Consider the following 26,255-nt stretch of genomic DNA (forward strand, 5'->3'; position numbering starts at 1 on the left):
TGAATGCCCGTGACTTTACCAATCACCAAGAGCTTTAGTTTATCTCCGGTTGAGATAGCACAAAGCAGAACTGTGAAACATTCTTTGGAAAGTTTTCCGCTTTTACATTTGTCACCCTTCATGACAAGGTTCCTGTCAGGCATCTCCTTGAAAAAGAGTCTGCACTCATCAGCGTTAAAAATGTTGTCATCTTTGAAGCCTCTGGTGAAGTCTGGGAACTTCTTGATGAGCTCTTCCCCAACTTCTACTGGAACTTCACATTGGATTCACCACACAAGACTTTCTGGGAGACCTCGTGTCACAGTTTAAATTTCTTGAGCCAACCACTTGATACTTGGAAATCTGCCACCTCGAATTCCTGTGTGAATTGTTTAGCAACTTCTTGTATCATCAGCCCAGAGATTTGGGTGTTAACTGCCCTCATTTGTTTGAACCAGCTTAATGTGGCTTCATTGACTTCATCAAGGGAAGTTTTCCTCCTTTTCTGCTGTACGTCTCCTCTTTCCTTACCATATCTCTCCAAGTACTCATGTTTACATTTTTAGATATATCTGTTGCTAACTGTGGTCTTGCTAACACAAAAATGTTTTGCCGTCTTTCTATGGCTGCTACTTTCCAGAAAATGTAGAAGATCGACCTTTTTCTTCAATGTCAGCTCTCTGAGTTTTTTCCTTTGAGCCATCGTGTCTTGATTAACTGTAAATTGTTTTCAGTAATTGTAGGATGTACCTACTGTACCAGTCCATGTTGAAAACATTTTCAGCAACACATGATAAACAATAGGATGTTAGGCCTAATCCAACACGTAGTAATAATAAAACATGAAAAAAGAAATTGTACCAAACAAAAAATAATACAACTAAGGGGCTAAGCCCACACCTTCTACCCCTTGGTGTAGAGTTGACTCAGCTGGTCAAGTTATAGAGGGTAAATTAGTGTTGTGTGTCAGTCCAAGTGGTCAAGATACAACTTACAGAGGTGGTCAATACAGAAAAATCGATCTTACATTGAGTAGATGTGGTGCATGTCCGGTCTATGAAAATTAGGTCAACTTAAGGTGGTGGTCAACTATGGAGGTTCTACTGTAGAAAAATCACTACAAATACAACACATTACCAAGGTCTTTTCATTATTCTAAACAGTTTTACAACAAATAGAAACATAACACATGACATACCTGCACTGTGAAGGAAAATGGTGACTGAGTGGAAGCGGCCAAAATGAGGGAAGATTTAGCAATGCATTCCGTTACAGTGACTCTTCCACCCTTAGATCAATTATTATAGAAGGCAATCATTTTAAACTGAATTTTAACTAAATTAAACTCTTGTACTAAAAATGGGCTAAAACTAAATGTAGCATTTTCACTTTTGACAGATAATCCTTCCTTTCAGTATGTTGCTTGGACAGTATACCTCTACAAAATGAAAATTTAGTTAGGGTCATAGGCACTTGGGTTGATGGCTGCTTCTCTGTTTACCATGAAGCAATAATAGTTGTCAGGAAGTCCTTTTATTTAACCATCTAACTGCCAAAGGTGTATCATCGAGGTCAAAAGTGGTAGTCACTTCCTTATATTCAGCATTGATCAGGCCATTTATTGAATGAATTCCCCCTCTGGGATACATCTCTCTAAACATTTCAAACAATTAGATTCCTAAGGTTTCTAACCAAAACAAAAATCAGAGATGTAAAGTTCCTGGGCTATCTAGACAGGATGGAAGCTCTATCACTTCATTCATTATCTTGTAGACTGTCCAGGGGAGATCTGTCTATTTTACCACAGCATTAGAAACCTGATTGTCCTGGACCTCCTGTTTGTCTGCATCTCCAATATTTCTACCAGTACTAGAACCAGAGACCTAAATCTTCACCACCTGATAAATAACACACGGTGAAGAGACAGTTTTTATAACTCAGTACCTCCCACCCCCCTGGAATTAACTTCTATGTTAAGCAGTGTGACTCGCTATCTTCTTTTAAACATAAACTAGATAACTGAATGTGTATTGACAAATTTACTGGTATGGCCCTCCTTGAGAAAGGAGGTGCTGTCTGAGAGGAGGGTACTAGCAAGCAGAGAATGAGATTCGGTATCTTAGGAATATCTAAGAATCTGTAATTTTCAGCATGCCATCTATGAGCTTTCACTTCACGAATGGTGCAACTGACATTGCACAGTTTTGTTTAAAAGTGTCCCAAACTGTGTTTGTGAAATGACATTTTAGACAGAAGTGCACAAAGATAGCTGCATATCTCACAAGATGGGGAATTGTAGTGTTTAGAAATGTTGGCATGAAAAGTGTAGAAACAATGAAGTTAGGGTATTTATTATTCAGAAATGGCAAACCTGAAGCATCAATGTAGTATATTGGTAAGACGAACAGACAGCCAAACTTCGGCATTTAGCTTTTGCATACCAACTTTTCAACATACAATGTGTGATTTACCAACTGTGCAACCACACAACTGTCATTGTGCAGCTCTGCTCAAAAATTTGATTTTGCAAACTAATCAGTTTTATTACACAGCAGTACACACAGATTATTTCTTATGTCAAGGTGGAAACACACAGATAGTATGTTTGAAATTTCTGAAAATATTAGGAAATGTTGAAGTTATAACTCTCTAATACGAAAATTGTTAGATGAAGAACAAACTGGTTCCTGACATGAAAGTGATAAAACGTAATAAATAAACTGGATGTGAAGGTTGCAGCTTCTGTTAGTTTTCTTACACCCATGAGGCTAGTATGAAAATGCCTGCTAAGATACTAGTGTAAAAACATGATCATACACAGTAAGTGGTCAAAAGCCGAATTCGGCTTATGTGACCATGCAGTCCAAAATATTCTGAAAGCAAAGAGGGAAGGAGCAAATTGCATAGAAATAAATCAAACTTGTGGGAAGAATACATCTAGAATAATGTTCAGGAGTTGGAATATAGTTTAAGGGAAAGCAGGAATTATAACTAATTTATTATGTATATAAATGGAAAAAAATCTGAATATGGTTCATTTTCTTTTCCATTAATGTACGTGTCCCAGTGTCTTAAGTGACAATTTAATAAAGGTGTTTAAAAACAAAAGGGCTGACTTTTATCATTTATTTAAAAAAAAAAAGTCACAACAGTTTTATTTATAGGTTCATAGGTAGGTACTAGGCTATCTGCCCGAGGGCATTTATAAGTCTAGCCAGTGTGTGTCGGCTTTCGCCAGCCCAATTGATTAATTAACTGATTCTCTGTCAAGCAGAGCCAATGAAGTGATCCCAGGGGCGTATTTTCTGTTACCCATCCACTCATCAAGGTTTCTCTTGAAGAGTGTTAGTGAGGGGCTCTGCCTAATGTAGTTTGGAATTTTGTTCCAAAGCATAGGGAGTCTCTGTGACAGGAAACTATCCCTCCAGCTTGTTCTTTTATTATTGTGAAGAGGTTTAGCTCACTAGAGCGCGTGGCTCACAGTGACTTGGATTTCATTAGGTGGAGCATGTCCATCAATTCTGAGTTGGACATGGCTTTGTAAGTCAGGCAGAGATCACCTCTGAGCAAGTGATATGCCACTGAGTACAGCCAGAGTTTTTCAGTCGGGCTGCATAGGACATATGTTTGAGGCCAGTAATCCTCTTGGTGAGGTACTTTTGTGGTCTTTCCAGCTGTTGGAAGTGTCTTGTGAGGTACATCCCAAATGGAGCATTGTACTCTGATGGGTCTGATGAGTGACGAGTAGAGGGGCACTATAACCTCTTTATTTCTAGATGTGAACCCTTTCGTAATTAGATGGGCCACACAGAAGGATTTCCTAACTACTTTGGCAATATGATTGTCAAAGGAGAGATTACTATCTACCTGGTTCCCCAGATCTTTTAATACCTCTTCTGTATTAAGGGGGCTGCCACCTATGTGGTAATTTGTGGGTGTTTTGTTTTTCCCAAATGGAATGACTATGCATTTTTTTTCATTTAGCTTGAGGCCATGACTTTGACACCAGGCGTCCGTCTCAGTAAGGCCCTTTTGGAGGATGTCCGTGTTAGCCGGAGAGTCAATTATGGCTCCCAGTTTGCAGTCATCGGCGAACTTGGTTAAACATAGTCCTCCTGTGTATGCCTGTACTTCTGAAGTATATGCCAAATAGTAGGGGTCCCAGTACCAAGCCTTGCGAGGTACCACTTGTGACTGGTTTAGAGTCGGACCTGGGGCCCGCTATTCTTACTGTGTGAGTTCTGTCTGTAAGCCAGTTGGCAACCCATCTCGTGACCTAGGGGTTTATGTTCAGGCTGGTGAGATTTTCTGTAATACCCAAGTGGGGAATGGTGTCAAAAGTCTTGGTGAAGTCAAGGTAGGCCGTGTGAACCACCTTTCTCTCGTCTATGGCCTTGGTGACTGTCTCAAAGAAATCAACCAGGTTTAGTAGGCATGATCTGCCCTTAACAAAGCCGAACTGGGTCGAGTCAAGTGTTTGGAGGTTCCCAATGTATTTGTTAATGAGTTCCATGATGATGCGCTCCATAGCCTTGCAGACCAGGCTAGTCAGGCTTATGGGGCGATAGCTACCAGGGTCAGTTGTGGCCCCCCTTTGTGGAGTGGAATAACCGTTGTGTGCCATTCTGTGGGCACATAGCCTGTGGAGAGGCTGAGGTTGAACATGTTTAGATGGGGGGTTAATTTGTTCTGTAGTTTGTGCAAGACACAGCCTGGGGCACCATCTGGCCCCATTGACGCTGTGTGTTTGGCTTTTGAAAGGGCTGTTTTCATCTGTATGTTTGTGATTTCCGGGACACTACACTTTTCCAGTATTGTTGTGGACCCTTTTGGGGGTGAGAGGGGGGTGAAGTTTACACTGAATCTATCTGCCAGGATGTTGGCAATATCAGTAGGTTCGGTATATTTCATGCTATTCTGCACCAATTCAGTGCATATCTGCGAGTTGCCACTTAGATTTTTAACATAGCTAAAGAAGGATTTCTGGTTATCTTTTGAATCCTTGGCTATTTTTCTTTCGAAGTTAGCCTTGGATGATTTTAGGACCTTAGTTTTTTACTGATACTGATCAGGGATGTCTTTCCTTCTTGGGATTTGCTTTTTTTCTGAACTAGTTTCCTCCTCCTATTGTAAAGCCTGTTTATGGCAGGGGTCCACCAGACTGGTTTCCTTCTCTTAGAGGAGTGAGTCGTGGTTTTGCTAGAGATGGCACGATCCATGCATACTTGTAGGTGCTCACAGAGTGCATTTGTAAAGGTTTCTGCATCTTGGGCAGCGTTATCCTTTAGCTTGGGGGCTGTGAAACTTACCGCCTCTGTCTTAAGTAAGGTGACGTTTGCTTTAGAAAAGTTTTTACTGTGGTTTTCTTAGTTGGGGGGGGGGGGGTGTGGACATCCAGAGTGATTAGTTTATGGTCTGATCTAACCAGTAACGGGTTGACCTCTGGTGTGGAACACCTGCCGCCCGTGTTGGTGATGACCAGGCCCAATATGTTTTCACCTCTGGTAGGGGAGTTTACCAGCTAATCCAGGGCGTTTGAGTTGATGAATTCCAAGAAGTGCTGAGCCTGGGAGTTTGTACTAGAGTAGTTTTCCCAATTAATGGTAGGGTAATTGAAATCGCCCAATATCAGGGTGTTCGGTAGGACCTTCATGTTTTCCAATGTCTCCAGAAAGGTGGAGTGGTGGTCCTGGATCATGGAGGGTGATCTGTAGCAGGCCACAATTTGCATTGCAGATTTGCCTGATATTAGTTGCACACGAATGATTTCAGAGGTATTATGCTGCGCCACTAACCTGGAGGTGTAGATATCCTTGATAAATATGGATACACCCCCTCCTTTTGTGTTTCGGTCCGTGTTCTGTGGCTGAAACGTATAGTATGAGTTGTAGCCCGGTAGTGCTTGGGTGCTCTCTGGAGCCTTGAACCAGGTTTCAGTTACTCCAGATGTCGACGTTCTCCATACTGAGGAGTGCTTCGAGCGCATGCATTTTGAGATTTAAACTCCTGGCGTTGAGTAGCATAACCCTCAGTTTTTTGTTTATTGTGCTGTTTACGGAGATGGGTTTGACTTTTGAGCCATGCCTAAAAACGGCACTATGGAGGCAGCAAGAGCCTTGGCCAGTATTCGAAAGCCTATGGTTGACAGGTGCAATCCATCTCTTGTGAAGCAATGCGACTTATCAAGCATGTCGTCCCATGCTGACAGACACTGGATCCCCTTTGAATGACACCAGAAGCTTAGCCAATTGTTGAAATTGATCATTTTTTTCTTTTCTTTATACTGCAGTATCATTCTTGGTGAGGGCAGGATGCTACTCAGGGTCATACCAGCCTGGGCTGCATGATCAGAGAGCTCTTCCATGTCTTTTTTCATGTAGTCCAGGAAGGTACGTCTCAGGTCATTAACACCAACATGAACAATGACAGTCATATTTGTGTTGTGGCAGATTCTGGCTCCCGACAGGCAGCTAACAGTAACCTTCTGCTTGTCCAGCCTAGTGAGTGGGACGTCGGTGTGCCTGACTATAGAGTCACCTATTATAAGTGTGTTAGGTATGTTATTTTGCCTTAAGGGCTGTGATTGTGCGGCACACTGATTTTGTGTTTTATGTGTGGTCTGGTTTGTGATGGGCGGTGCAGGTTGTTTGGGTGTCTGCTTTGGAGGTCTCTGATGCTTTTTCAGGTTTTTATTTAGAGCCCCTGAGTATGATTTTGTGTATTTGTGTGTATTTTTTACCATTGCTGGTTTAGTAGGTCTTTGTGTGGCTGGAGGTGTGGTGCAAGTGTTAACCTTCTCTTCTTGACTGTCTGTTCCTGTCATGGGTGGAGAGAGTTTAGCCTCCAGTTTGGCTGTATAATTGCATCTCTCACATATGTTAGTGTTTTGTGGTAGGAGGAGAGGGTTGTCTGTGTACATGAGGCAGTTGTAACATTGCCTCCGGATACCCAGATTCACCAACTGGACTGGAGAGTACACCTGAAATTGCCCTTTGGTCATGCCTGAATAGTAAGGTGAGCTGCTTAGTCACTTGGTTGGTGAGGGGTGAATAAAGAGCCTTGCCCTGCTGGGCAATCAAGTGTCAGGGTATATTAGTGCTTGCTATTAGGTCTGAGCAAGTGCTGGGCTGTAGGATTCTTTGAGTGCTTAGGTTGATAGTTAGACTAGTAGTTTCAAGGGAAAAACTGAAGAGGAGTCTTAGTGGAGCCGGGAATAATTTAACCATAGCTAACCGGCGCTGCCCGGCGCCCAAAACCGTGCAAATGTGGTTTTTATAGCAGAGAAATGAAAGAGATAGAAATGAGCCCAAAATGGTCAATAAACTACTAACTTCTGGTCTGTAACCACTCTTCCAGGGACAGATAGGCTGCTCAAAGCTTCACTCTCTCACAGGTGAACAGAGAAATGTCCTTCAATCCAAGTAAGGTATGGGCAACTCAGAAATTTGTAACACAGCCCTGAATTCAGCACTAGCCTGAAAACTGGACTATACTAGCTTAGAAAAGTGGGAAACAAGGAATTTTTTTGTTTGTTTTTTTGTTTTTTTTGAAAAGATAAGGCAAAAACAGTAAAAAAAATACACTTAAAACAGCTTTAAACGACTACAAACGATCAGAAAAGGCTATTGCACTTTAGTGTGTAGCCTACAACAGTTAAATTATTTAAACAAAAAAACGACTTTTTAAAAATGCAAATGTGAAAAAAAAACAAGTTTTTAAATCACAATAAATGCTGGAAAATCGGCGTTTAGGCAGAAAACAGTTAAGTACAGAAAACTGAAACTTAATCACTCCAAAGTCTCTCTTCTATGCTAGAAGGCTTGCATCAGTTTAAGGCTTTGCAGTGCTTCCCAGTAGGCTAGTTACAGGAAAGATGGGAAACCAGCGCAGATGTGGTCTTTTAAACCAGAAAGTTGAAAGAGATGGACAAACTGTCCAAATGGTCAATAAACTACATTTTTCTGGGCCAAGAACCACTCATCTTGTGGTAGACAGGCTACCTAGTGCTTACCACTCCCACTGATAAGCTAGAAGGCTTTCCTCCAACATAGAAAGGCTTGCGGGGCTCAGAAGCTTACCAACAGTCCTGGATACAGCAACTCTGTATCTGGACTAGGTTAGTTACAGGAAAGGTGGGAAACAAGCGCAAGTGCGGCTTTTAAACCAGAAAGTTGAAAGAGCTGGAAAAAAAACTGCCCAAACGGCCAGCAGCTACAATTTCTGGGCCAGGAACCACTGCTCTTGTGGTAGATAGGCTACCTAATTCTTACCACTCCCACTGATAAGCTAGAAGGCTTCCCTTCAACACAGAAAGGCTTGGGGGGGGGGGCTCAGAAGTTTACACGGAGTCCTGAATACAGCAAATCTGTACCTGGACTAGACTAGTTACAGGAAAGGCAGGGAACAAGTGCAAACGCAGGCTTTTAATCCAGCAAGTTGAAAGAGATGGAAAACTGCCCAAACGACCAATAAACTACAATTTCTGGGCCAAAACTCACTCTTCCCATGGAGGATAGGCTACCTAGTGCTTACCACTCTCACTTATAAGCTAGAAGGCTTCCCTCCAACACAGAAAGGCTTGGGGGGCTCAGACATTTACTAGCAATCCTGGATACAGCAACTCTAACCGGACTAGGCTAGTTATAGGAAAGGCGGAAAACAGGCGCAAGTGCGGCTTTCAAACAAGAAAGTTGAAAGATATGGGAAAAAACTGCTCAAACAGCCAATAGCTACAATTTCTGGGCCAGGGACCACTCCCCTTGTGGTAGATAGGCTACCTAATGCTTACCACTCCCACTGATAAGCTAGAAGGCTTCTCTCCAACACAGAAGAGCTTGGGGGGCTCAGAAGCTTACAAAGAGTCCTGGATACAGCAAATCTGTATCTAGACTAGTAACAAGAAAGGCAGGAAACAAGTGCAAACACAGGCTTTTAAATCAGAAGGATGAAAGAGATGGAAAATCTTCCCAAACGACCAATAAACTAGAATTTCTGGGCCAGAAACCACTCCTCCTGTGGTCGATAGGTTACCTAGTGCTTACCACTCCCGCTGGTAAGCTAGATGGCTTCTCTCCAACACAGAAGGGCTTGGGGGGGCTCAGAAGCTTACCAGTAGTCCTGGACACAGCAAATCTGTACCTGGACCATACTAGTTACAGGAAAGGCGGGGACCAAACGCAAACGCGGGCTTTTAAACCAGAAAGTAGAAAGAGATGAAAAAACTGCCCAAACGGCCAATGAACTACAATTTCTGGGCCTAAACCCACTCTTCCCGTGGTAGCTAGGCTACCTAGTGCTTTACCACTCCCACTGATAAGCTAGAAGACTTTCCTCCAACACAGAAAGGTTTGGGGGGCTCAGAAGCTTGCCAACAGTCCTGGATATATACAGAAAGTCTGTATCTGGACTAGTCTAGTTACGGGAAAGGCAGGAAACAAGCTTAGAATTTTTTTTTTATATATACAGAAAAGCAGCTAAAACAGCAGTAAATACAATTCAAATTGCAGTGTAGGCTAGCATACGAGTGTGTAGCAATATTACAGCAAATACAGTTTAAATAAATGCAATTAAATTAACAAATGACTAAAAAACGTGCAGAAGGCAGTAAATTAGAAGGCTACTAACAAACAGTAATAAGTGCAGAGTAAGAAAGACTGAACAGATAGCACGCAGAACAGCAGCTAAGACAGTTACAGTAAGAGCAGCTGAGTAATATATTTTTATATATATTTTTATATATATTTATATATATTTATATATATATATATATATATATATATAAAATATTTATTTAATTTTTTGAGGGGAGGGAACAGAGCAAGATTGAGGCTAGAGGGGTTGTCCTTCCCAAATGCTCTCTTTGTACACAGTAGAAGTGCCTGAAATCAGCGTATGATCTCACTGCACTCAGTTGAGTGAGCAAATGAGATGAGCCCAGGAGGAGTATCCAAATCCAAATTTACAACAGAGGTGGGCAATTTCAAAGCCACCAACATTAACACCAAAACAAGAACAGGGAGGGTAGGCTTTTTATGCCATTAAACTAAGACTAAAATATTTCAAGGCAAGCATAGTGGTCTCCAATAAGATGCTAACAAATTAAAAAAATATATTGCAAGTAAGTATTCAAGCACACATAACGACACTCAATGACAGTGCATTTTTTAAGATTTTAAGTGCAGTCTGAAAATGTAATAGTTGTGAGTGCGTCTCTGTTCCTCAGTTCATAGAAAAATTATCATGCAACTCAACAGGCAGGAAGGCACAATCAACTACAGCTTTCAATCACTGTCTAATATCCATCAGTGCCTCATTATTCATATACTTTGGGGAAGTTTCTGCATGTAAATGTAGAAGCAGGATAGCTTGCATTAAAAGCAAATGGGCTATAGAATTACAGCATTTTTTCAAAGAAAAAATCAGCACAGGAAAGCAGTATACTATCATGTATAGCCACACACAACAGCTCTTACTTGAGTTTTAAGTGAGGACTGAATATTTAACTTCTTCTATGTCGGTGCAGCCCAGATCAATTTCTTAAAAGATGTTATCACTAAGGTCATGTGTATGTACTGCTATAAGTTCCGTCAACCACAACAGATGATGATTTCTTTTTTTTTTTTTTTCTCATTGCTGCCACTAAATCATACTTCAGTTTAAGATGAAGAAAGCCTGATGGTGGCCTAATGGTTAAGGTGCTTGCCTTGCAAACATAAGGTGCAGAGTTTGAGTCTCACAAGGGACAATTGGCTAGGCTTAAAATGGCTCGCAAGGGCAGTTAGCTTAGTACTAATCTATAAACCTATGAACCTATAAGCCAGACTAAAAGAAGTCAGCCCACCTTTGGTGGGCACATGAGGAGAGCAATTACCTTGTCCATATTTATGCAAGTAAGCACTAGCCCAGTGTACAGCTGTAGACATGTTGTACTTTATTCACTTTGACAGAGCACCAAGCTACAGTTCCTAGGACTTCAGTGCACCTTTTAAAAGAAGGCACTGGATTATCCTCTCCTGAATTCTTGCACATGCATAATAAGTCATCACAAAAAAAAAAAAAAGCTTTACTGTCTGATAGAATTAATGCTGTCAGCACTGCAGTTTACCTACAAGCAGTTGTTGCAGACTGCTTCAACTCTCCTGTTTCCAAACGATGAACACTGAAAACCAGTGAGTCAGAAATCCTAAAAAAAAAAAAAATTCAAAAAAATCTGATATGTTGTCCTATCTCGCCTTCATTCATTGCTGGTTGGGTTCGGAACCGACAATCGGTTCCGACTCAACCTACCCCAAAGCTCGAGAGCTTCCACCAGCTTGAGGCTATGCCCTATCCCATCATGCTCTGGGAAGAATACCCAGATCTCGTTTGCCACTAAACTGGCGCTGGCCAAGATACTGTCGACTCCAACGCAGACGGGTTCGGAGCCGACCAACATCTCTCCCCCTTCATCGATTCCTCCTCCGACCCATTCTGTGGCTTCGGAGCCGGAGTGCTTGGACCTGATTGTAGTAGAACAGTCAATGCTGAGACCTGCTCCAGGATTGTCGGGCCTGACTACTGCTCTGACCTCGGCTGCATTGAAATTCGAGGGGTCTAGGATCTGATGGTCTCCTGTTGGGTCTCGGGAGGAGAGTTAGGCTGGACAGTTGTCTGACCCGAATCTACCTCTCGGGGCTTTGGCATGGGTAAGCTCGCCACCTACATCGGCCTTGGAGCCCACTGCCTTGGTTTGAGGGGGTTTCTGGTTCCTCGGAGCCAGAGGCCTCTTCGGCAGGGATGGGGAGCTTTAGAAGTGATTAGGAGTGTGCTCTCACCCTCAGACTGCTCTGCTGTCAGGTCCTAGTACTCTTCCCCCAAAAGTACCAGTGTCTGCCTTGGTACCATCGCTTCCACCCAGGCGTGGAGACCCAAAACCCAAGATATCCCATTGGGCGAAGCAATCTCTTCTGAAACCTCACCTGAGTACCCCTCCAAGGAGGTCCCTCGGAAGAGGTTATGCAAGAGGAAGCATTTAGAGTCCCCTGAAGAGTCCATCACGTCAGATATGGACCTCGATGAGTCAGAAGTGTCCCCAAGGTCACCCTCTGAGAATGTCTGCTTTGCAGACATCCTAGAGATCCTCAAACAGAGAGGTGGCTGGAAGTCCATCAACCCTTCTGAGTCTGTGTACTTGGAGGCTTTCGAGTCTCGCCTTTCCACCTCTTGGCTGTCTCCACCTTTCGACCAGCTCATGAACATAGTTAGTAAGAAGGTGTGGGGCACTTTGGATTCGATGGAACCTGTTCCTAGGAGGCCAAATAAATATATCACTGCGCCCTCAGATGGGGAGTTCCTCATAAAAGGTGCCCCTATAGATGCTTTGGTGGTGGCAGCAGCCACCAAAAAGGAATTGTCTGAGACTTCCTCATCTGTCCATCCACAAAATAGTGTCTCGGATGATGGACAGATATGGAAAGCATATTTTTTCATCAGCTTCCTTTGCCCTTAGGTCGCTGAACTACCTGACCCATTTCTCTAGGCTTCAGAGGGATCTCCTGAAAGTGCTAGGAGATGCCCTCCAAGGTTCTGCAGCTGTGGGGGTTTCAGACAAGGTGTCCTCCCAGTTCTCCACCTTAAACTCTGTAGAAATCTTCTCCATGTGACTTATCTCTTACGCGGCTGATGGAGTGAGCAGGGCAGTGGGTATGTGAATTTCCTTAAGGAGGCATTCCTGGTTGCGCTTATGTGACTTCGCAGAACCATTCAAATCTTCCTTTATTAACTCCCCTTTTGACAGCTCATCCTTGTTCAGGCCAAAAGTGAAAGACACTCTAACCAGGTGCGAGCAAGAAGGAAAGACTTGTTCTGCAGTTGGACTCCGTTTCTCCCTCCCTACCAGGCCTTATCCCAAAGGCCAGAAGGGGGAAAATGTGGTTCCATAAGTCTCCGAGAGCCTTCCTGGATGCACATGGTGATTCTTCCCACAGAGGAGGAAGTAACAATGAAAGACACTGACCACACGTCAGAGGGGGTCCACAAAAACAGGGCAACAGGGATTTCTTCCTTGGTAGGCCCTTTCAGCGTTCCTGAAAGGAGATCCATCTGTCCACCTCTGGAGGCAGTCGAGGGTAGCTTGTCATTGTACCCAAATGCCTGGCTAAAAATAACAAGAGACAAGTGGGTACAAGTGATCATATCCAGAGGTTACTACATACCCCTTTCCTCTCCCCCTTTAGAAAAAAGATCAGTCCCAGATGTTCCACCCAGTCAAAGGGACCATGCAACCCTAGAAGTACAAAGGTTGCTAGTAAAAAAGAGTCATCCAAGATGTCTCCACAGACCAAATTGGATCCGGAACTTACTCTAGATTCTTTTTAGTTCCAAAAAAGATGGGACTGGTGGCCCATTCTGGATCTCAGCAGATTAAACAAGTCTGTCAAGAAGTCAAAGTTCCGGATGGTGACACTGCAATTGATACTCCCCTTTCTGGGGAAAGACAATTGAATGTGCTCGATAGATTTCCAGGATGCGTACTACCATATAAAGATGGACAGGTGATCCAGGAGTCATTTACGCTTTCGGCTGGGATCCAGTCACTACCAGTTTCGAGCTCTGCCCTTTGATCTCACTAAAGCCCCCAGAGTGTTCACCAAATGCATGACAGTAGTTACGGCTCACTTGAGGCGTCTAGGATTCTGGGTGTTTCCGTACTTAGACTCCTAACAGGCACCATCGAGCATCTACTATCGAGTGAGAGACACCACCATTCATCTTTGCTCTCAGGTAGTCATTACGATAAACTTCGAAAAATCTGCCTTGTTGCCATCACAGCATATTGTCTTCATAGGAGCAGACTTAAGTACAAAACAAATGTTAGCCATACTTCCTTCCGAGAGGGTTCAAACCTTATGTCAGAAAGTCAAAAACCTCTTAACGAAGAAAAAGGTACAAGCCAAGGTTGTTTTGAAAGTTTTAGGTACCATGGCGGTAGCAATAACCTTGGTACGCTTGGCTCATCTGCACATGAGGATTCTCCAGTGGCTACTTTTCACCCAGTGGTCCATGCAGGAGCTGCCCATATCTCACAACATTATCATAACGGACTCTTGCAAGAGGGATCTGCGCTGGTGGCTTCACTCCATTCAGCTGGATTTAGGCGGACCGTTCATTTTTCCACAACCAACAGCTGCAGTGACCATGGACGCTTCCCAGATGGGGTGGGGGGGGGGGCATTATCTGAGGAATAAGGTCCAAGGCATTTGGCAGGAATGTGAAAACCACTTGCATATCAGTGTCCTAGAGATAAGAGCGGTGTTTTTGGCATTGCAGGCATTCCAGAACTCCCTTCCACTAGGAACAATTGCAATCCAGACAGACAACATGTCAGTGGTATAGTATGTAAACAAACGAGGAGGAACCAAGTCTTATTCCGTATGTCGAGAGGCCCAAAGAGTATGGCAGTGGGCAGTTTCTTCCCAATGTTTCCTGATAGCAATGCACATCCCAGAGAAATCCAGCGTGATAGCAGACAAACTCAGCAGAGCTATTGTAATACCTCACTATTAGTTCCTAAAACAGGAAGTTGCAGAGCAGATTTTCCGCAAGTGGGGCCAGCCTTGCTGTGACCTCTTTACAACATCCATGAATGCCAAATGCAGCAGCTACTTTGCCCTGATCCCCCCACCGGGGGAGTCACCGAGGGATGCACTTGTACACGATTGGCTGCCAGGCCTTCTTTATACCTCTCCTCCCTTTCCCTTGATTCCCGAAGTCCTTCAGAAAGCCAGCATGTAAAGGAGCAGTTTGATGCTCATTGTCCCATACTGGCTTCGTCAGATTTGTTTTCCTTTTCTATGTCCCCATTTCCAAGAGGAGCCATAGATTCTGGACCCAGTTCCAGACCTCCTGACTCATTCATCAGGGACAGTCCGTCCGTCAATTCAAATCCTCAAACTGACAGCTTGGCTGCTCCACTTCCACTCCTAGCCAGGCTTCCAGATATTTCTCCTGCAGTGAAACATATTTTGATTTTGTCCCATAAGGCTTTAACCAGGAACTGTATGCTAGCAAATGGAAAAGGTTCTCCCATTGGGCGCTCAACAATCACATTGATCTTTTCACTGCCCCTGTAACAACTGTAGTAGACTTCCTAGCGAAACTTTTCGATGAAGGTGCAGCAGCGGCTACCATTCGAGTTTAGTTAGCTGCTATATCAAACTATCATAATGGAGAAATGGGATTAAAAATCATGTCCCACAGGCTTTGCAAATCCTTTTTGAAAGGTACTTTTCTACTAAGGCTTCCAGTGAAAGAACTATCAGCTCCTTGGGACCTTAACTTTGCGTTGTCCAACTTGATTCCTTCCTCCCTTTGAACCTGCATCATCTTGTCAACTAAAGTTTCTAACGTGGAAAACCACCTTCTTGATAGCCATCATGTCTGCTAAACGGGTATCAGAACTCCAAGCTCTGTCAATACATCCCCCTTAATTGATTTTCCACAAAGATAGAGTATCCCTGAGAACTAACCCTTCATTCCTCCCCAAGTATGTTCCGAAGCGAATTTGAATCAATTCATTGACTTGCCTGTTTTTTTTCCCAAAATATGGCAACAAGGCAGAGTACAGACTACACCAACTGGACGTACACAGACAATTATGTTTCTACCTAAACAGAACAAAGGAATTCAGGAAATCAGACCAACTGTTTGTATCTTTTTCAGATAAAAAGAAGGGTGCCCCAATATCTAAGGTCACGCTTTCCAAGTGGCTTACTGATTTGTATAACATTCACATACACATCTCAGAATAGAGAACTTCTAGGAAAGATAAAAAGCCATTCCACGAAAGCAATAGCAACCTCATCGACCTTTCAGACAAGGCTACCCGTGGATTCAATTGGTGCTCCAGCAACATGGGTAAAGCCTCATACCTTTATTACTCATTGCAAAGTTGATTTGGCCTGCAGGAACAGGGTCTCCTTTGGGTCCACTTTTCTGAAGAGTATTTTTCCCTTCAGCCACCCAAGAAAGAAGGTGCTTGGGACACTGTCCCAACCAGCAATGAATGAAGGCGTGATAGGATAACATAACATTAAGAAGTTATGTACTCACCATAACGTTCCATGTTTGTTGCATCACCTTCATTCTTGCATCCCACCCTCCTTGCCCCAGCCTTCACCCCTGGAAAATTGTGAGGTTGGTTGCTAATTGGACTTTGTTTTCTCTGAATCTCTTCCGTAGTTCTTTTTTTCTTGGGACATAGTTATATGTTGATACTGCTAGTTATAGTATTTGCAGACAAGATCTAGGTAGTCTTCCTGGAGCATGATGGGATATAGGGTATAGCCTCGAGCTGGTGGAAGCTCTCGAGCTTTGGTGTAGGCCGAGTCAGAACCAGTTCTCGGTTCCAAACACAACCAGCAATGAATGAAGGTGAGATGGCAACAAACATGGAACGTTATGGTGAGTACATAACTTTTTTTTTTTTTTTGCAGGGGACAACCCCCACTTTACCCCATGTTGCTTCCCTACTCCCTCCTAAATTATATACTAACACCACAGTCGCACTACAGTGGAAAAAGAGGGAATAAAAAAAATCACTTCCCCTGTTCACACAATCCAATACATTGCAGTATAACTCATCACAATATTAAATTAATGAACTAAAGCCATGTGTCCATCAGTGCTGTGTCAACCTGTAACTATGCCCAGTACAGTTGCATTAATAATTTCTGATGCCTGTTTGCTTGGGTAGTATAGTGAATCACTGAGTAGCATTGTCTCCACAAAGCAAGCGAGCGGTTCCCCAGTTCAGTTTTCAGCTACAGCAGTGTGTGCATGGATTGTCTACATCCTTCCTGTGTTTGTATGAGTTTTCTCCAAATGATCCACTTTCCTCCAACATCTGAAAGACATGCAGCAGATCATCGACAGTTGAAAATTAGCCATATGTGTGTATGATATAGAAGAAAGACCTGGCAGTCTGCTTCCATTCCATACTTGCCTAGTAAACTATTCAAATGGCATTGGCTTTTCATCAGATAACTGTAGGAGTTGGGAGCAATTCGACCACACTCAATAGAGGGACATGCTTAGTAGACTGCAATATTGCTTTTTTAATCGTAGTATTTAAAGGGTTTGCAGTGTGTTTAAACATGATAGTTATTTTGTTTTGTTAAAAAATAAAACACTTTTGAAATGCTTGTAAATTTGGCAGTACATTTTACTGGATATTAAAACTGAAAGGTGACTAGCTTATATTTAGCAGTGAAGAGAAATGAATCACTTTCCCGTGTAGCTTCATTTTATTGCTTTAACTGTAACATCGAAAAATTATAAAACATTTGTTTTTTTTTTATATTTTTTAGATTATATTCAAAATGGTTATTTAAGGCTGACAGCAATAAGTTACAAGAAGACATCAGAGCACACAGCATTTAGTGGGAGAGTTGGCCTGTCCTGGAAGACTGATGGTTTTGAAGGCAAAGTACAGGTGAATAGCCATTTTTCTTTTATTTACTTTACAAATATTGGGTCTTTCTGGAGATAATTTATGCTAACATATTCAGAAGGTATAGCAAAAACATTTCTTCCCGCAGTGAAGAAGAGGAAGAAATGGACCATGTTTTCAACAGCTGTTACTGTTTTATCACAGTTTATGTGCTGACATGCATCACAGTTGCAATGAATTGCCTCTAGTCTCACTTTAAACAGCCCTTTGTGTTCTATGTTTTGCTGTGAATCACCCCTAAAGTGGGGAGGAGGTTAGCAATCGCTACATTTTTAACAAAAGTAATTCCCAAGAAAAATATTTTTGCCAGGTGTGTGCTATATCTCAACAAGAGTCCCCACAATAGTCCAAAATGAGTCTGTGAAAAAACAACCCAGACAAGGGTTATTAAGACCTATTCCTAGAGTCATTCATTTGGTCATAACTATAATGGCCAGCCACAGTGCCTGGCTGGGCAGAAGAAGAAATGGCATCATTGAGACATCTTGTGGGCTTTGTCTTTGGAGGAGTCCAGTATTGTGCCACCCAGGTCACGTCTTAAATGGGATAGATTCAGACAACAGAAATGGGTTTCAGAGGATGTAGAATATCACCTCACTAGTGGAGATGATGGAGCAAGATTGAAAACTATCAGATAGTTGTATTTGGACTTGCAGATGATCACAGTTTAGGTTGTGGAAGCATACTTCTCAGTTTTGTGAATGGGAAGAGCTGCTCTCTTCTGAAGTTGCTTCTTGAGCTGTTGTATGAATAGTGTTCTCTGGCTAGAGGCTGTATAGCTTTGTACTGTTTTGTGATAGATTGGGTTACTTTACTGAAGCTTTAAAAAAAGGAAACCTCTGACATTTGTACACCTCCAAATGGACTTATGCATTTAACAGCTGTATAAAGGATTCAGCATTCTTAGCGAAGGTAGATGAGGTGCTTAAGGGGGTGCTAGTCTTGACAGAAAAGGCTTCAATGTTCAAATGGAAAGTGACAGTTACTTGGATGGGCCTGGTTGGAAGGAAAGGCATCATGGTTATGAACTGAAGGACTGAGTTGGTGTTGGACTTGCGTCACATGGACAGATGTGAAGAGAATGGCAGCGTTATCAAATGATCATCATTCAATGATGACATGGATTCCCTTGGACAGAGCAGTGACCACTGAAACTTGAGAGAGACAGTGTCTTTTAAGAATGTCTTGCAAACATTTCTAAAAATGAGTTCAGTTCCTTCCTCTGTGAAGGCATCAGTTGTAGGCAGAGTGAGACTAGGGATACTAAGTCTAAAGAGATCTAGTGGGAATCCTCAATTGTTAGGCTACATTGATGTGCTGTGGCTGAAGGGCAGTTGGTGCCTTTCACTATACTAACCCTAAGACCTAGTGGGCACCACTGGTGTGGAAGCTGTGATAAAATGATAGCTTTCTAGTGAATATTCATGGAGTGGTCACCTGAGTGCCCTATGAGGTTTCTCTACAAGATGACTGAAGCAGTAGTGGTTACTGAAGTGAAAGCTAGGACATAGGAGGAGTTTGCTTATGCCAGTTAGGGAAATGTGAGTGGTGTCAGAGATTTATGCAAATCATGTGGCCCCTGAAGGGTTGTAGGTGGGATTTTGCTTGGATTGTTCTAAACAAGGCTAAATAAATGCTAACTTCCTGAAGGGAACATTTTGAGGAGACTTTTAATTTGATAGGCATGCTCTATCAGGAAGCCGTGTTTGATTGTGGATTAAGGTCCGTCACCACAACTGGTAAGTCCAGTGATTAGATTTCACTGTAGTGGTAAGACTGCAGATGTGTATAAAATCTGTCCAGGGGGTGTTGAAGAGAATAGCTTGCATTACCTACTGGCTGCAAACTGGAGTTCTGATCCCCATTGTCTTGAAAGGAGACTGCAGGGTATGTTCTAAGGGCATTCATACTCTCCAGCTTCATTGAAAAAAGTATGTAGATTGCTGGAAAGGAAACTGTAGCTAATGGTCAAAACTTAGATTCAGAAGAGCAGCATCAGTTTTGTCCTTATCTTGAATAAATGGACCCCGGGGCTTTAGCCTTGCACAATTGTGTAAAGGGTATTTCCTGAACTTAGAGAAAGCTTATGAATGACCATTTCCCCAGTGTTTGCTGTGTCAGATCCTGTAGGACTCTGGGGGTACTAGGACTGATAACTGTGAATGTGGCCCTTATCTGATTGCAGTGAGACTTACATCTGCATTCTTGGCATTATATCTGAATTGCTATGGGTCAATGTTTTGTCCACCAGAGATGTTTTTCATATCAGTTCTGGTGGTAATTTTTACAGAAAGCACATTGCAGTGTAGTCATTCTGTCAGGATGTAAATTCTATGGATATAGGGTAGCTTTTGTTGTTTGCAAATAGTGTAATTTCAGCTATACTTGGCCATAATCTCTGACACTCACTGCTGACTATATAGTGGCTAAAATTAGACTTACCACTTCAGAATGTGATTATGTACAGCTGCTTCATTGACATATAGGGATAAATGCTTAGCTATGACCCAGCCAACCTCTGTTTGACTAGCATCTTGGGCACCTGTTGCAGCTGGTGTGGGGGAGAGGAGTGATTAAGCTTAGCCTTCTTGCCTCTCTTCAGGAGACTGGAAAAACATGTGCTCAACATCATACTCTCAGTAGTAGAATCTCCAGTGTAAGTTTGGATCTGCCTTTAGGGGGCAGAACCAATTGATAATGTCATGCGGAGGTATATCAGCGCATCAAAAATCCCCATTGCATGCCACCTCCTTGGACACCAGCATGGGTGCACAGTGATTTTGGACTTGAAAGAAAAAAAAAATCCTCCTTTTGGATTATAGCAGTATTCCTGTTATGCTTGGCTGTTGCCCGCAAGGATCAAATGAGCTCTAGGACTCGCTCACCCAGAGAGAGCAAATGTGTTAGTAGAACTACTGGGTTGGAAATCTCAATAAAAAAAAAAAAAAAAAAAAAACAATATGAATGTGTTGTGCTGTCTCAGAAGAAAGTGGATTGCTGTTTTAAGGTGTGTGTATGGAAGAGTTTTAAATACCTTTGTGTCTTGCAAGAGGGAATATAAGATTAATAGAGCGATTGTGTCAGCTGCAGCAGTCTTATGGGTGCTGAATCAGTCAGTCTGGAAAAGCGGAATTGTTGAACAGAGCGGTGACCTCTGAATTAAGTTAGTCCATAGAGAGAAGGATATGCTGTAAGGACTATACTTCTCACTAAACCCCCCCCCCTCCCCCAAGGCTGAGCTGGAATTGTTGGCTGGTAATGGAGAAGCTTGGTCTGTACTAGTCATCTGTTGTCACTGCCATTGTAACCTTTATATGGGAATGTAGTAGGAAACTGAGTGAATTAGTGTACCATGGATCTGCTCTAGATGATCTCCATGTTAGATAGTTCGATCTCACTTTCATTTTTACATATGGGTTCGGAGCCGATCCTCGGCTCCGACTCAGCCGATTTACAAGCTGGAAGACTTCTGGTTGGCTTGTGGCTAAGCAGGTATCCCATGGTGCACCAGTAAAATCCCCAGATCTCGTTTGCCGCGTCGACTAGTTCGGTTGTGCTTCTCTTGGCTCTGGCTAAGTTTTTTCAAAATTCTTTATATTCGAGCTCTATTGTATATATGGTGTTAATAGATTAGGCAGTTGCATTGCTTGCCCTTTGTGAGTGCAACTTAGTTTACTAGTTGTTATTGGTATCCTGTGTGCCAATTAGTTTAGGCACCGTTGTGCATTTTTTGATATTAGGCAGAGTTTTTGGCGGTTTTCCGCTTTTAGTCAGCAGGGGCTCCTGTTGTCTGGTCTATTGTTATTCTGACCCTTTTTTGGTCATCTTTGGCAGTTAGTTCTCCTAGTTTGACATTGTTTGTTTTTGGCGGGGATCCGCTTGTGAATTTACTAGGATTGCAAGTATACTACCTGTTTTTTCTTTAGGGATATAGAAATTTATTGTGTATTTTTGGTTTCTCTTGTGTGCATGGGCTTTCCCTTCTGGTCTGTTTGTTAGAAGACCTAGTTTCACTACACCAGGCTAGGCCCATTTTTAGAGGACCTAGTCCTCGTGTAACTCCTCCTTAGGGCTAGGCCTGTTTTATTTAGAGGACCTACTCCTCCTCCTTTTCCCCCTTTCTCCTTTTCATCTCTCTGGGTTGTGTGTGTGTGTAATATTTCTAAGGAAAGTAAGGAGCATAAACCCTCGGGGTTCAAAAAGTGCATGAAATGCTCACAAAAGATGTCCTTAACAGATGGCCACAGTAGCTGTGTCTACTGCCTAGGGGCCATCCACTTACAGGAGTCGTGTTTGTTCTGCCATACTTTCTCTCCTAGAGTGTTACAGGAGGGAAAGAACAAACTCATACTCAAGGGTCTCTTGAAACCATGCTTTGAGGAAGCACTATCCAGTTCTTCGGCTTCCTCTGTCTGGGAAGTCAAAATCCTCAAAAAGGCCTTCTCCGGCACCGGCTGGTGTTTTGGAGCCACCTCCTAAACAGTCGAAACAATCCCAAATCTGCCTCCTCGACTCCTCAGCCTTTGGAGCCGAAGGAGAGCATCATGGTGATGTCAGAGTCAGTTACAGGTATTTTGGAACTGATCTCTGAACCTATTGATACAGCAGTTGACACTACTACTCGGTGCTGGTCTGTAAGCTCCCTACCAGTTTCTGTAACATTTAAGTCTCCAGTGCCCCCCAGGTCAAGATCCCCAACTATGTCTTCCAGGAGTCTTTCAGAAGAAGATGCGGAGAGGGTAGTGCTGAGACTCCTGAAGTCGTCTGCCTTACCAAAATTATTGGCTTCGACCCAGTCGGCTCCGGAGCCACTTGGCCCAGCTTTGCCCTTGTCTGCTATTCCTCCTCCAAGCCATACTGGCCTTTTGGCACCAGAGTGCTTGGTGCCAACAGAGGAAATGCCGGCTCCTAATCACCTTGTTTCTGCCTTGGAGCCGGGTTCGGCTCCAGTACGCTCAGTTCCGTCTGTCGTTTCCAGGGGCTGAAGCTCTCCTGTTGGCACCGACAGGGAGGGTTGGAATCGATCTTCTTCGGTTCCGAGCTTTCCTCTCGGTGCTTCGGCCAGGGTGCGCTCAGACCCTGCATCTGTCTCGGAGCCGACAGCTTTGGCTCCGGTGCCGACCCACATCTCTTCGGAACGGGGGAGGTCTTTGTTGCCGGAGAGGTCGGCGTTTGAGATGATGAGGAGCATGCTGTCTCATTCTCCAGCCCCTACCAGTGGCACCAGCACTTTTTTCCCCTGAGAGCACCCACTTAAGTCTCAGCCCTACCCTCTCTGGAGACAGCAGAGACCCACAGCCTCAGTAGCCATTGACTGGTGGCCCCCACTCTTCCAAGGCTTCCCCGGAATATCCTTATGAGGAGCCTCCCCGGAAGAGGTTATGTAAGAGGAAACATATTGACTCCCAGGATGAGTCTTTGACATCGGACACTGACCTCAAGGAGTCGTAAGGGTCCCCCAAGTCGTCCTCTGATGATGTCTCCTTTGAGGACATTTTAGAGATCCTTAGGCAGAGGTTCGACTAGCCCGCTGTTACCCCTTTTGATGAGGAGTTGGTGTACCTGAAGGCTTTTGGGTCTCAACCTTCTGCCTCTTGGGTGTCCCCACCTTTTGACGAACTGATCGATCTAGTTAGTCGAAAGGTGCGGGATACACCTGACACTGTAGAGCAAGTCCTCAGGAGACCAAATAAGTTCTTGTCTGCCCCTACAGGTAAAGAATTCTTGTCCAAGGGCGTTCCAGTAGATACCACGGTGGTGGTGGTGGCGGCGGCCACGAAGAAAGAGTTAGCGGAGACCTGTTCATCCGCCAAACAAGGAGTCTCGACAAATGGACAGTTTTGGGAAGTGTATTTTTAGTCCAGCGACCTTTACCCCTCAGTCACTGAACTATCTCACGCACTTCACTAGGTTGCAGAGGGATCTTCTCATGGAGTTAGGAGATTCCATACAAGGTGCGTGTACTGAGGGAGTTCCTGACAAGATTTCTACTCAGTTGTCCACCTTACATTCTGTGGTTAACTCCTCCATGCGACTTATCTCTTATGCTGTGGATGGAGCGAGTAGAGCAGCGGGTTCCGGATTTGTCTTGAGGTGCCGCTCCTGGATGCGCTTATGTAATTTTGCGGAACCGTTCAAGTCTACTTTCACTAATGCCTCATTTGATGGTTCCTCATTGGTTCCAAGGTGAAGGATACACTCACTCGGTGTGAGCAAGAAGGAAAGACGCTTTCTGCTGTGGGAGTGCGTTTTACTGTCCCTTCCACACTATACCCCAAGGGTCAAAGGGGTGGTAAAATGTAGTTCAAGAAGTCCCAGAGGGTCTTTCCTGACACAAACAGGGTGAATCCTTCTTCAGAGGCAGAGGAGGAGGAAATGGGAGACGTCACCCTAGAGGCAGGGGCGGTCCGCAGTACCAGCAAGGCCGTGATTCCTTTCGAGGACGGCCTTATCAGCGCTCCTGATGTGGAGCCCGACTGCGCTTCTCTGGGGCCAGTCGGGGGTCGCATTTCTTTGTACCAAGAAGCCTGGCTAAATATCACCCAAGACAAGTGGGTGCAATGAGTTGTTACCAGAGGCTATATCATACCCTTTTCCCTATCACCGTTTGTTCCCAAAAAGATCCCAGATGTGTACCACCCAATCACAGGGATCAGGCAACTGTGGAGATCAACAAGTTGCTCTTAAAAAGAGTCATCCAGCCTGTCCCAGCAGACCAGATAGCACCTGGAACTTACTCCAGGTTCTTTTTAGTTCCAAAATGTACCGGAGTTTGGAGGCCAATATTGGACCTCAGGAGATTGAATGAATCAGTGAAGGACAAGTTTTGGATGGTAATACTGCAGTTTATACTCCCGTTGTTAGGGAAAGATTTTTGGATGTGCTGTCTGGATCTTCAGGACGCCTACTACCACATAAAAATGGACAAGGCGTCCAGAACCCATCTACGCTTCCGGCTGGGAGCCAGTCACTATCAGTTTCGTGCTCTGCCCTTTGGCCTCACCACAGCCCCCAGGGTGTTCAAATGCATGGCAGTAGTGACAGCTCACCTGAGACATCAGGGATTCCAGGTGTTTCCGTATTTGGACGACTGGCTCCTGACCGCCCCCACCAGACCATCTACTCCTCCAAAACAGGGATGCCACGATTCAACTTTGTGCTCAGTTAGGAATCTCCATAAATTGGAAAAAATCTGCATTATTGCCCTCTCAATCTGTGATTTTTGTAGGCGTAGAGGTAGACACAGTGAACATGACAGCTAGTCTCCCTGCCGAAAGGGCACAGAACTTAATCTCCCAAGTTCAACATTTTCTCCCATTGCAAAAAGTCAAAGCGAAGTGGGTTCTTCAGCTCCTCGGGACTATGGCTTCCACAATTCTATTGGTGCCATTAGCCAGGTTGCACATGAGAAGTCTCCAGTGGCTTCTGTTTTCTCAGTGGTCCTTCCAATCTTTTCCACGGAGTCATCCTATCTTGCTGATGGAATCATGCAAAAAGGACCTTCTCTGGTGGATAGCTCCCAACCAACTGATCACGGGTGCCCCCTTTGTTCCAGCCCAACCCGTTGCCACTGTGACCACGGATGCCTCCCAGATCGGTTGGGGGGGCATTATCTCGGCAGGACTGTCCGCCCTGGACAAGGCAAGAACACGAGGCTCATCTGCATGTCAGTGTTCTGGAGATGAGGGAGGTGCTTCTGGCGTTGCATGCACTTCAGGACCTTCTTCTTCTAGGGACAATTGCGATACAATCAGACAACATGTCGGTGATTTGGTATGTCAACAAACAGGACGGTACCAGATCTTACCCACTCTGTCGAGAGGCCATGCGAGTTTGAGAATGGGCAATTTCTTCCCAGCACTTTCTGGTTGCAACACACATTCCAGGGACGACCAGCGTGACAGCCGACAAGCTCAGCCGGGCAATCCTGATGCCTCACGAGTGGTCTCTGAAATCGGAAACAGTGGATCAGTTTTTCTGGAAATGGGGACAGCCTTGCTGTGACCTTTTTGCCAGCCCAGTTAATACCAAATGCAGTAGCTATTTTTCCCTCATTCCACCTCCGGGGGAGACTCCCAGAGATGTTCTGACTCACAATTGGCCCATGGGAATTCTGTATGCCTTTCCTCCAGTCCCTCTCATTTCCAAAGTGATTCAGAAAGCCAGTCAGCTGGGAAGCAAGTTGATCCTCATTGCTCCTTACTGGCCTCGTCAGGTCTGGTTCCCCTTCCTCGAGCCTCTCCTACTGGACAATCCTTGTATTCTGGACCCAGCTCCAGATCTATTGATTCACATGTTGGGTTCGCTACACCCCTCAATCCACACCCTCAAATTGACAGTGTGGCTGCTCCAGTTCCATCCCTAGTCAGGCTTCATGATGCATCATCCTCAGTGTCACATATTCTTATGTCCTCCCATAAACCTTCAACTAGGAGGCTGTATGGCAGTAAATGGAAAATATGTTTTATTTGGGCACAGAGAATGAATGTAGATCCATATACTGCTTCTATCCCTGTGATTCTGGATTTTATTACTGAGCTTTTCCAGCAAGGATCTGCCGCTGCCACTATCAGAGTCCAATTGACAGCGATTTCTCATTTTCTCTTTGGGTTTCCAGATACCAATTTAATGTCTCATAAGCTATGCAAGACCTTTTTGAAAGGGGCCACTCTATTGAGACCACCTCTGTAAGAACCAGTGGCTTCTTGGGATTTAAATTTTGTGTTGCCCAAATTGACTTCTCCCCATTTGAACCCTCCCACTTATCTTCTCTAAAATGTTTGTCTTG

General features: G+C 44.0%; 1 protein-coding gene across 1 annotated transcript in view; it reads left to right on the forward strand.

Annotated features, from left to right (window-relative positions):
* Positions 1–26,255, forward strand: part of FBXO15 (F-box protein 15) — a 1,391,649-nt gene that overhangs the window by 1,187,591 nt on the left and 177,803 nt on the right. Inside the window, exon 9 of the mRNA XM_044067129.1 lies at positions 17,325–17,449. Coding sequence (XP_043923064.1) covers positions 17,325–17,449 — 125 coding nt within the window. The remainder of the gene's footprint in view (positions 1–17,324; positions 17,450–26,255) is intronic.

This window comes from Protopterus annectens, chromosome 3.part1 (assembly GCF_019279795.1).
Source record: "Protopterus annectens isolate FY-2018-M chromosome 3.part1, PAN1.0, whole genome shotgun sequence".
Classification (NCBI taxonomy): domain Eukaryota; kingdom Metazoa; phylum Chordata; order Ceratodontiformes; family Protopteridae; genus Protopterus; species Protopterus annectens.